The following is a 12,807-nucleotide window of genomic DNA, read 5'->3' as shown; positions in this document are numbered from 1 at the left end:
AAAAAACAAGATATTATTCAGTAGGTGAATAGATAAATAAATGGTGGTCCTTGTAGATAATTAAATATTACTTGGTGGTAAAAACAAATGAGTTCTCAAACCACGAAAAGATTTGGATTACCCCTAAATGCATGTAACAAAGTGAAAGAAGCCAATCTGAAAAGGCTACATACTGGCTGTGCGCGGTGGCTCACACCTGTAATCCCAGCACTTTGGGAGGCTGAGACGGGCGGATCATGAGGTCAGGAGATCGAGACCATCCTAACACGGTGAAATCGTCTCTACAAAAAATTAACCGGGCGTGGTGGTGGGCGCCTGTAGTCTCAGCTAGTTAGGAGGCTGAGGCAGGAGAACAGCATGAACCCAGGAGGCGGAGCTTGCAGTGAGCTGAGATGGCGCCACTGCACTCCAGTCTGGGGGACAGAGCCAGACTCCATCCCCCCGCAAAAAAAAAAAAAAAAGGCTACATACTGTATGATTCCAGATATATGATGTTGTGGAAAAGGCAGAACTATAGATAAAGGATTCAGTGGTTGCCAAGGGTGGAGGAAGGGAGAGATGAATACATGAAGCATAGAGGACTTTTAGGGCAGTGAAACCACTCTGTATGATACTATAATAGTGAATACATGTTATTATACATTTGCCTAAACCCATAGAATGTACAACACCAAGAATAAACCCTAATGTAAATGATGGACTTTGGTGATAATGATGTGTCAATGTAGGTTCATCGATTGTAACAAATGTTCCACTTTGATACAGGATTTTGATATTAGGAGAGGCTGTGCATATGTAGGGACAGAGGTATATGGGATATCTCTGTACCTTCTGCTCAATTCTGTTTAGAACCTAAAACTGTTTCTAAAAAATAAAGTCTATTTTTTGAAAGTCTCAGTCAAAAAAGAAAACTACAGAATGATCAAGTAGAGTTGATCCCAAGAATACAAGGATGGGTCAATATCAGAAAAATGTATCCATGTAATTTATCACATTAGAACTGAAAGAGAGAAAAAAAAAAGGATACGTTTTTACCAGATGTAAAAAAAAAAAAAGTTAAAAAACTTTAATAAATGTATTTCATAAAAATAAAAACTCTGAAAACTATGAATAAAAGAAAACTTTTTAGCATTTTAAAGACTTTCTACCAAAAACATGCAGCATACATGATCTCAAGAAAACGATATAGGCGCGTTCTTTTGAAAACTTGCAATAAGATAGGAACCAAAAAAGGAAGTAAGGAATTTAATTCAAAGATTGTAAAGAGGATATGTTTTAAGTGTGTTGCTAATAAAATTATTTACATGAAACATTCAGCAAGGGTAGCAAATTATTAGTTTAGTAGGTTTGCCAGAATAACACACACAGATTAGCAGTAGAAAAAGTAGTGGAAAATAAAATGCCATTTAAAGAGCAAACCAAAAGTATTGGCCAGGCGTGGTGGCTCATACCTGTAATCCCAGCACTTTGGGAGCCAAGGTGGATGGATCACTTGAGGTCAGGAGTTCAAGACCAGCCTGGCCAACATGGTGAAACCTCATCTCACTGAAAATACAAAACTTAGCCGGGCATGGTGGTGAATGCCTATAATCCCAGCTACAGGGGAGGCTGAGGCAGGACAATCATTGGAATCCAGGAGGCAGAGGTTGCAGTGAGCCAAGATCATACCACTGCACTCCAGCCTGGGTGACAGAGTGAGATCGTCTCAAAAAAAAAAACAAAAAAAAACAAAAAAAAAAAACACCAGGCACAGTGGCTCATGGCTGTAATCCTAGCATTTTGGGAGGCCGGGGCAGGTGGATCACCTGAGGTCAGGAGTTCAAGACCAGCTTGGCCAACATGGTGAAACCTCGTCTCTACTAAAATACAAAAATTAGATGGGCATGATGGCAGGTGCCTGTAATCCCAGCTACTCAGGAGGCTGAGGCAGGAGAATCGCTTGAACCCAGGAGACAGTAGTTCCAGTAAGCTGAGATCATGCCACTGCACTCCAGCCTGGACAGCTGAGCGAGACTCTGTCTCAAAAAAAACAAAAAAAGTATAAAGGGTCTAGGAATTAACCTAACAAAGAACACATAGAAACTTTAAGGAGGAATTTTTAAAACTCCATTAAATGATATAGAAGATGACTCTGACAAACAGATGCTAAAAGCTACATGGAAGTATAAAGTTTCATGTATATCTAAGACCATTTTGAAAAAAAGAAGAGCGCCGGGCATGGTGATTCACACCTGTATTCCCAGCACTTTGAAAGGCTGAGGCAGACGGATCACTTGAGTCAGGAGTTGGAGACCAGCCTGGCCAACATGGTGAAACCCCATCTCTACTAAAAATACAAACAATTAGCCAGGCATGGTGGCACATGCTTGTAATCCCAGCTACTTGGGAGGCTGAGGCAGGAGAATCACTTGAACCCCAGAGGCGGAGGTTGCAGTGAGCCAAGACTGCACCACTGCACGCCAACCTAGGCAACAGAGGGAGACTCTGTCTCAAAATAAATAAATAAATAAATAAATAAATAAATAAATAAATAAATAAAATAAAATAAAATAAAGAAGAGCAAGAAGGAAAGGACTTCACTGACCAAATAGTCAGACATTACAAAGCCTGGTAACATGAACACTACTTTCTGGTAAAGTGGTCAACCCAGACACAGACCCATGATTATATGAAACTTGGTATATGACAGGGATGAGATGCCACATGTGATGACATAGGGAAAAATTGACTCACCAGGTAGAAAAGTAGTAAAATTTATTCTCCCCCATTAAAAAAACCCTTTTGTTGGATTTGAATTTAAAAACCTAAATGTGAAACGTAAAACAAAACCAACAGGAGAAAATGTACTTGAGTATCTTCAAGACCCTAGAATAGAAGGATTTCATAAATAAGATGTAAAGTACACAAGCCATGGATAAATTTACCAAGATGAAAGTAGCTATATATGTGTCATTAAGTTATCAGAGAGTTGACAGGCTAGGGTAAGATATTGTTGAAAACTGGTAAGTTAAGACTAAAATCTAGAATACAAAAAGCTGTCTGCAAATCAGAGAGAATGCAGGAAACCCAATGGAAATGTGTGAAGTACATGAATTGGCAGTTCACAGAAGAGAAAGTCAAATAACTAGTAATATATGAAAAGAAACTCAGCTTCATAAGAAATCAGAAAAATGGCAGGGTGCAATGGCCCACACCTGTAATCCCAGCACTTTGGGAGCCCGAGGCAGGTGGATCACCTGAGGTCAGGAGTTTGAGACCAGCCTGGCCAATATGGTGAAACCCCATCTCTACTAAAAATACAAAATTAGTCGGGTGTGGTGGCACACGCCTGTAGTCCCAGCTACTCAGGAGGCTGAGACAGGAGAATTGCTTGAACCTGGGAGGCGGAGGCCGCAGTGAGCTGAGATGCTGCCACTGCACTCCAACCTGGGCAAGATAGAGCAAGACTCCATCTCAAAAAAAAAAAAAAAAAAGAAAAATGAAAATAAAGCCACAATTAAATACCACATTATATACACCAGATTGATAAAAATTAGAAAATCAGAAAATACTAAGTATTGGTGGAGAAATGAGAGCCTTCATGCTTTTCTTGCTGGAATGTCAACTGGCTATTTTAGAGATAAATCTGGCAGTATTTTGTAAAACAATATGTGAATTTGCTCTATAATCAAGCAATTCTATGCATATATATCCAGAAACACAGAAACATTCTTGCACAGGCACACAAGAGAACATGCAAGAGAATATTCATTGCATCCTTGTTTGTGTTTGCAAACACTCCAAAAGAACTTCCTGCTTGTCACTCAAATATTGGACAAGTAAAGGGTTTAGGTAGCAGTCTGAAAAAATGAGTTGAATTTACATAATAGCAAGCAGGATGTTTATGTTGCAGAAACATAATGTTGAGTGAAAAAAAGAAAAAGCATTAGATTTATCTCCCAATACATTTCATGAAAATTCAACACATATGCACAAAATAACACTAAATTTCAAGGATAGGAATTTGTCTAAATAAATATATGAAAGGTGGATTAGAAAGATACCTAATATATTCACAAAGATTAGGCACCTTTGAGGCTATAGAAATAGAAAAAGGAATGGAGCCAGGCATGTTGGCTCATGCCTGTAATCCAAGCACTTTGAGAGGTTGAGGCAGGAGGATCACTTGAGCCCAGGAGTTTGAGATCAACCTGGGCAATGTAGCAAAACCTTGTCTCTCTCTAACAAAAAAAATAAAAAATTAGCTGTGTGTAGTGACATGCACTTGTGATCCCAGCTACTCAGGAGGCTAAGGTGGGAGGATCACTTGAATCTGGGAGGTCGAGGCTGCAGTGATCTGTGCTTATGCCACTGCACTCCAGCCTGGGTGAGAGAACAAGACCCTGTCTCAAGAAAAAAAAAAAGAAGAAAAAGAGAAAGAGAAAAAAAAGAAGGAAGGAAGGAAGGAAGGAAGGAAGGAAGGAAGGAAGGAAGGAAGGAAGGAAGGAAGGAAGGAAGGAAGGAAGGGAGAGAGGGAGGGAGGGAGGGAGGGGAGGAAAAGAAAAAAGAAAAGAAAAGAGAGAGAAAGGAATGGAAGATGAAAGGGAAAATAATTGTGCACCTGACATTTTATATAATGTTTGAACAAGCTGATGTTAGTTCTCCATGAACTGAGAAATGGAATGAACTTAAATCTGTGACTCCAAAGTCTTTAAAAGTAAGTAGATATTCTTCCAAAAACTTCGTTGGGATAAGCTGTTTGGCTTTTTTTGTTGTTGTTTAAATCTTTATCCCTCCTCTTTTTTTAATTTTGTTTCTCCTCTTTCTGCCCAATAAAGGGTTGCTGGCTCCTCGCCAGGTCTCTGCAAACTCAGAGAGCATGGACAACATTCTGGTGACTTGGCAGCCTCCCAGGAAAGATCTCTTTGCTGTTCAGGAGTACGTGGTGGAATGGAGACAGCTCCATCCAGGGGATGACACACAGATCCCTCTAAAGTGGCTACGGAGTCCACCCTACAATGTGTCTGCTCTGATTTCAGGTACCTAATTGTTCACCTTCCTTCTGGAGGGTTACTAAGTTCACATTTGTTTGGGGAAACTGCAGGGAAGAGCCAGAACCCTGCCTTCAATTACAGGTGGCTAGATGATAAGAGAGACTGATGACCTAGAGTCCATCCAGCAGCACTTTAGAATACTCCACTGTAGACATAAATGACCAACTGGTTGTCTAAAAACTCTATTATTTACGGAAAATCCATATCCCTAGCACAATGCCAAAGAAGATGAACGAATAATTGAACCAAACAAGTATGGCTGAGAGCTAAGTTAACTGGCCAGTGTAATAGACACCTTTGTTTGTCATAGCACACTGCATGATAATATATGAGGCCATCCTTAACTGTGTGGGGAATTCATTTATTTAATAACTCTCAAAGCAATCATTTTCAGTAAGAGTCGGTATGGCCATTGTATAAATGAGGAAACCAGGAAATCCTTCATTCCCAATTCTGCTACTTACTGTGTAGTAATAAATCCAGAATTATCTATATGACAATTGGTATTTCTTATCCTCAGTTTCCTAATCTGTCAGTGGTTAGAATCAAGTGAGAGGACGCATTTGAAAATACATTAAAATGATTGGGCAGAACTTAGTTAATGTCACTGTTAAGCATAAATTCAGCACTGAATTGAATCAGTGGTTTAAAGTTCTGGCTCTGCAGCCATACTACCTGGGTTTGAGTCTTGGCTCTGTCTGTGTGATCTAGGGCAAGTTACTTAACCCCTTTGTGCCTCAGCTTCCTCATCTGAAAAATTAGGATAATAATATTACCTACCTTGTTGGGTTATTGTGGAGACTAGCTGAATTACTTCGTGGAAAACGTTTTCAACAGTGCCTAATACATTTTAAGGGCTCAGTAATTTCAGTCTCATCAATATTACTAGTATTACATGAGACAAAGCGAATATTTTAAGGTTTTCAAGCTCTAAATCCTATAATGTCTCTATAACAATCATTACACTTGTCTAGGAGGATATACACACCCTGCTTAAGGTGACAAGATTTATACAAATGAAATAAATAGCACACTGCTTGATTATATATGAGTCCATCCTTAACTGCATACCTCTTTAACCGTCTTGCTGCTCAGAGTTCTAGCAAGTTAATTTTTCATCACTGCCCTTAAATAGAATGCTGCCTACATAACCCAGTAAGCATCCAAAGGAAGATGACCGAGTTATTAGGAGCTTGGAACTTCTAATCTGGAAACCATTTAGTCTAGAAAAGAGAATTCTAGATGGGCATGGGAATGGGACGGCTTGATGGCTGTTGCTGGTTTTGACTTTATACACAAAAGAGTATGTTTTCCTTTGTTGCTCTGGGGAGAAAAACTAAAGCTCTGTGTGGAAATTATAAAAGAAGTAGCTATCAGCTCAATTTTGAAAAAGAAGTTTCCTGCCTTTGATGGTCTCTAATGGGACAATCGATTACCTCTCAAGGCAGTGTGTTCCCTGTCCCTAGAGTTTTTGCAGTAGAACCAGTTTTCTTTCAGGGCTGTTATGCCTATCGTATCAGGTGAAAGTGAATAGAAAAAGCATTTACCAAACTTTAAGCTGCTATGAAATTGTAAACATTATTATAAGCTGTATTAGGACTTATCACTGTGGGATAGTTTGAACTATATGGCAAGAGAGATATTTTCCATACTTAGTGAAATAAGTGTCTTTATGCACTTTAGAAATAATATTCATTTGAATAAAATCAATATACTAGGCTGGGCACGGTGGCTCATGCTTGTAATCCCAACACTTTGGGAAGCGGAGGTGGGCAGATCCCCTGAGGTCAGGAGTTCGAGACCAGCCTGACCAACACGGCGAAACCCCATCTCTACTACAAATACAAAAATTAGTTGGGCTTGGTGGTGGGCACCTGGAATCCCAGCTACTCAGGAGGTTAAGGCAGAATAATTGCTTGAACCCGGGAAATGGAGATTGCAGTGAGCCGAGATTACGCCATTGCACTCCAGCCTGGGTGACAGAGTGAGACTCCATCAAAAAAAAAAAACAAACTATATACTAATGAATAAAATGACTTTATTAAAGTTGTTCTCCTGCTTGGAAACACTTGGTTAGGTATTAATTTATGTTGATGTTACAGTCTGGAAATAAACACTTAAATATTATTTTAACAATTCATGGTTATTATTAATTCAAAATGGCCCCCTCTAGTCAGTAAGATCACTCACTGTTACTGATTTTCACCAGCCTTTTCCCAGCATCTGGCTGGGGGAGATTTGGGCATTTTGGAGTGGGCCAGAATACAGCCCAGCTCTTGATTTATAGGTTGGTGGAGGCTAGGCTAGAGACTAGTGCTGTCCTGTCTGGGTGAAAATGCTTCTGACCATATAGAGCCACTCCTTTTACAAATACATAACATCATGGTGTCTAGAAAACCTTCCCTGCGCCTAGAGTTGTTGGGGGCCCTCTTCCGCCCTCTTTTGCCTTCTTCCTCGTTACCAGTCATTTAATGTTTGCCTTCTCCCACACTTACGAGGTGAAATTAGCTTTCTGCAGAAAAGCCACCAAAGTGATGTTTTATAAACATGGGGGCAGGGACTTTGCTGAAGGGTACTAGGTACGTATGTATGTATGTGAGTGGGAAATGAGTCTGGATATTGCAGCCAGACTCTAGAAAGGAAATAAGTCTTAGGAGTATGGGCTTCATCCACTGAAGGTTTTGAGGTGGGGAGCAGATATTGTTAGGGAGTATTCATACAAGAATCAGCCGGTAAAATAGGAGTTCTTGAGGCCAGAACTGGGGAACAAGCTTGCTATGAGGGCTCTACTCTTGGTGGAAAGGGAAATGTCAGCTGAGTTTCGGAGCCATTGTCTTCTCTCCTCCAGTAAAGGTGAGCCATTCACAAAAATAAACCACAGCTTCTAATGCAGCAATTTCCAAGGCCTCTGTCCTGAATTCACATTTTGGATGGCAAAATACAAGGGACCTGTCTGCCTAATGAGCTTATCTGGAACTCCCATGCCTCCATAAGGCAGTGGTTGGTTGGCGCCTTTCATGACTAGGGGCAGAACAGCCAGGCACTGGGGGCTGAAAGCTACTCACTGGCCCCTCCCACATGAAATATGATTTCATATTCCATGTTGTCCTTTGGGCTTCTTGGTGTCAATCCCACCCATGAGGAGTCTTTGGATTACCATACTAAGCTGACTGTGTCCTTTTCTCCACTTCACTTGGTTCATGAACTCAAATTGGAATTTACCCATGGCATGTGTTCTGCTCTTGTCATGGTCTCTTCTGACAGCACTGGTTGTGCAACTGAGTTTTATGTGCTATTTGCTGGAATATTTAATGGGCAATGGATTTTCATATAAAACACACATAATTTAATAAACTATTCTATGATATAAAATTATTCTTCCTGAAAAAAAAAAGTTAAACCCTAATCAACTGTCAGCGTAGGGGACCCTGGCTACCTATCGGCTGGGCATTAATCAATGCTGGAGAGGGTCCTTACTTTGCCTCCCTGATACTATAGTTACCTAGTAGGAGTTATCTCTTTTGCCTTTAAATGTTCATTTGAAATGTAAAAGTATATCAGGAGAGGTATCTATGAAAGGGGCCTTTGTTCACAAGCAGTAGAAACCTGAGATTCATGGAAATAAGGAATTCTGGCGGGGAAGAAAGACTTGCCAATAGGCTTCATGACTGACAGAAAATTGAAAGTGTGGTGGTTTAAAAGCCAGGAAGGAGCATTAACAATTCCCAAGTACCTTTTAAATCTTCTAGGCTGGGAAGCAACTGAAATCTAACTGGAACATAGAGGGAGAGGAGGTGGGGTAACAAGGGGTTGGATTGCACCCAGAGCACCCTGATTAGTTATGCCTCAGTGTATCATCTGCCCTGTCAGATCTTGGTAAGCATTATGGAATTAGAAAAGCCATTCAGGTTCTATGCCTGCAAAATTCCAGCCTCACTTTCCTGTAAACTGCAAATGTTTTATTTGTAGAAATCAAAAGGTTTTTTTTCTTGAAGGTAAGTTGTTTGGTTTGTTTCAAAAGCAGTCTGGGTGTGTGTGTGTGTGTGGTTATATTTAAAACTGTGTTGGAACTCAAATAGCTTTTGTCTCCTTCTTAATCATGGTGATATCGTTTGTTTATATGGAAAGAAACTCAGGTTCGTTGGTTGGTTGGTTGATCTCATCCTCTGAAGTTGGGAGCAGTCACTTCCAGAAGCCAACGTCATGGCAAATCAGATGCTGAGAATTTGTAACATAGGTCATCAGTCCAGACTGTGCTTGAACCATCTTTAAACTAGGAAAAGGCAAGAAACACCTTGAAAGCATTTGTATCAGATAATAAAAAGGCTGCCTTTAGTGACTCACCAGTAATGGCACGGCTGTTAAGGGAATTCCCTTTTCCTTGCAGAGAACATAAAACCCTACACCTGTTATGAAATCCGTGTGTGTGCACTCTCAGAGGATCAAGGAGGATGCAGCTCCATCCTGGGTAACTCTAAGCACAAAGGTGAGTCTTGGAACCTTTTGCCAAATTTTGCTTTAATGATTTGGATTTGGAGGGTGACAGAAGCCTCCTGTGCCCTACTTTACAGCACCACTGAGTGGCCCCCATATTAATGCCATCACAGAGGAAAAGGGGAGCATTTTAATTTCATGGAACAGCATTCCAGTCCAGGATCAAATGGGCTGCCTCCTCCATTACAGGATATACTGGAAGGAACGGGACTCCAACTCCCAGCCTCAGCTCTGTGGTATGTGTGAGAACCAAATGCAGTGAGTGGGGCCTTCTTGTTTGGATGTCAGGAAAACACAAGGAGGTGTGCGTGCATATCTACACACATGTGCTAGCACAATGCCTGGCACATAGTAAGTACTCCATAAATACTTGTAAAGTTAACTGAATGAATAATTAGAAAAGACATCTAAACACACAAACAGAAAGTTATTGAATATGCGTTATGTGCCAAGCAAATTGCTAAGGATACAGAAATGAAGTAAATGGACTATTGACTTCTTTGTTTTTTTTTTGAGACAGTGCCTCACTTCATTGCCCAGGCTGAGTGCAGTGGTGCAATCACATCTCACTGCAGCCTTGACCTCCCTGGGCTCAAGCAATCCTTCTGCCTCAGCCTCCTAAGTAGTGGGAACTACAGGTACATGCCACCATGTCCAGCTAATTTTTAATTTTTTTTTATAGAGACAGAGTCTCTCTGTGTTGTCCAGGCTGGTCTACTAACTCCTGGGCTCAAGCGATTTGCCTACCTCGGCCTCCCAAAGTGCTGGGATTACAGGCGTGGGCCATAGCACCCTGCCAATCCTGTATAGGCTTTGAGGTTCACAAGAAATGCATTTGGAGAACTTTTAACTCCCAACATTTGCAATTTCTATTATAGCATATTATTTTCTTCTTAAAATGGATAAAATATGATACAGTTTAATAGTTCCAAGTCACTTGCCACACTTGATGTTCCAATCTTTGATTTATTCAGAGTTTTTGTTTTTCTTGACTTGACCTTCTCTTTATTTTGTAAGAAGCTAGCTTTCAGGAACATTTATCATAAAGAAGGAACATTTGTATTTCTTTATAAGAGTTAGTAGGTCCAAGAAGAATGCAACAAAGCCACCCTGAGATGCAGCTGCCAGAGAGCTGCCTGCAGGGGTGATTTTCACCTGGGAAGCTTGAGGAGTTGTTCTTCTCTCTTGACTTTAAGAGGTCCACAGTGTGACTTTAAAAGCTGGTTAATTTTTATTATATAAATAATACTAAAACATAAAAATAACTCAGAAAGACATAAAAAGAAAATTCACCTTCCCTTCACACTTAGGCTGTTAACAGTCCCTTGTGTATTCCTCCAGAAAAAAAACAATTGATGCATATACAAGAAAATAGTTGAGATCTTTTTCAGTATTCTGATCTACACCTTGCTTTTACCTCTCAAAAATACATGCTAGAGACCCTTCTACATCTGTCTATGTGAACTTACGTCATTCTTTTTTATCAGCTCTGTAGTGTGCCATCATAAGGGCTTATGGTCATTTGTTGAATGAATTCACCATTGATAAACAGAACATATCACTGATCAGAACTTCTTCCCCCTGGACTTGTCCCAGAGTAAGTCCGTTCTGAAATGCACCCCAAGAGGTAAGGAATCAATTGATCTCTTCTGGAGGCATCTGGAATTCCTCATGTGAAATTTGCCCCCCAAATAACTTTCATTTTGGCAGAGTTTAAACTGAGATACCTGTTTGCAACCACGAAGATCAACATGGTCTGTTGATTCTTTTTTATTATTATTTATCATTATTATTATTATTATTATTTTTGATACAGAGTCTGGCTCTGTTGCCTAGGCTAGAGTGCAATGGCATGATCTCAGCTCACTGCAACCTCTACCTCCCGGGTTCAAGTGATTCTCCTGCGTCAGCCTCCTGAGTAGCTGGGATTACAGACATGCACCACCATGCCCTGCTAATTTTTGTATTTTTAGTAGAGGAGGGGTTTCACCATGTTGGCCAGGCCGGTCTTGAACGCCTAACCTCTGGTGATCCAACTGCCTTGGCCTCCCACAGTGCTGAGATTACAGGCGTAAGCCACCAAGCCCAAACTCTTTTTTTTTTTTTTTTTCAACAGTAAGCCATCTACTTTAATAGTAAAAGTCTCTTGAGTCTGTTAATTCTTAACACTGCTCTTGTGGATGTTGAAGAAAATGCTTTCCTTATTTTGTCATAAATCTGATGACTCTAAAGCCTGCATAAGGGTATTTAAAAATAAGCTAAAAGGGGAGGGAGAGTGCAGATTCACAGTCCTATTTTATACTAGTTTAGGTTAAATTTCCATTTAATTCAGTAAGTATCTGTTGATGGATAAGACCTATTCCCTATCTTCGACAAGCTCACAGTCTATAAGGGAGATAGAAAAGTACACAGAAGGAGGCTGGGCATGGTGGCTCACGCCTGTAATCACAGCACTTTGGGAGGCCCAGGTGGGCAGATCGTTTGAGCCCAATAGGTCAAGACCAGACTGGGCAACAGGGTGAAACCCCGTCTCTACCAAAATTACAAAAAATTAGCCAGGCATGATGGTATGCACCTGCAGTCCCAGCTACTCGGGAGGCTGAGGTGTGAGGATCACTGAGCGGCAGAGGTTGCAGTAAGCTGAAATCGCACCACTGCATTCCAGCCTGGGCAACAGAGCTGGACTCTGTCTCAAAGAGTGAAAAAAAAAAAGGAAAAGTACACAAAAAGGATGTAACTGTCATAATCGCGGTGACAACTACCTATTGCATTTGACAACCAGAAATCATTGGTGAATTCACAAGGGCACTTTCTAGAGAGTGGTAGGAGGTAGTAGGTTAAGGAGGAGGGATAAGGGAGAAAGGCAAAGCAGGAAGGTGTTCTGCTTTGATGGCTCCATCTTACTGGTGTTTCAGCACCATTGACCAGGCAGCAGTATTAACAGCACATGTGGAGCACAGTAAGGGCAAAAAATGAGGGACCTGCCTTGGCAGAGGAGGTAAGGTGTAGAGCCAGGGAGGGGCCCAGGTATCTGGATTGTAGTGAGTTATATGGGTGGCTCTGTGCACAGCCACCTCTCTGGAAGCTTGTCCATATTGCCATGTGCACCAGTAGAGCCATGGCCAGCACATTTTTCTACTGGAGAACACATTATACTTTGCTACTACCTAGTAGTCTTTGCCAGCAGTCTCTAAGCATCTTAAGGGAAGAAGCCAGGGCAATTTGCTCAGCATTATCTCCTCATGCCTAGAATATAGCCAGACACATGGTAGGTGCTTCA

General features: G+C 40.9%; 1 protein-coding gene across 3 annotated transcripts in view; it reads left to right on the top strand.

The window, feature by feature from the left end:
- The window catches only part of IL12RB2 (interleukin 12 receptor subunit beta 2), a 97,917-nt gene that overhangs the window by 65,924 nt on the left and 19,186 nt on the right, over positions 1-12,807 (top strand). For all 3 annotated transcript variants that reach the window (XM_038001423.2, XM_073007216.1, XM_007978358.3), the window contains exons 10-12: positions 4,818-5,018; positions 9,421-9,519; positions 9,605-9,763. In XM_038001423.2, coding sequence (XP_037857351.1) covers positions 4,818-5,018; positions 9,421-9,519; positions 9,605-9,763 — 459 coding nt within the window. The remainder of the gene's footprint in view (positions 1-4,817; positions 5,019-9,420; positions 9,520-9,604; positions 9,764-12,807) is intronic.

The sequence above is a fragment of the Chlorocebus sabaeus genome, chromosome 20 (assembly GCF_047675955.1).
Source record: "Chlorocebus sabaeus isolate Y175 chromosome 20, mChlSab1.0.hap1, whole genome shotgun sequence".
In the NCBI taxonomy this organism is placed as follows: Eukaryota; Metazoa; Chordata; class Mammalia; order Primates; family Cercopithecidae; genus Chlorocebus; species Chlorocebus sabaeus.
This window is presented reverse-complemented; position numbering and strand designations above follow the sequence as displayed.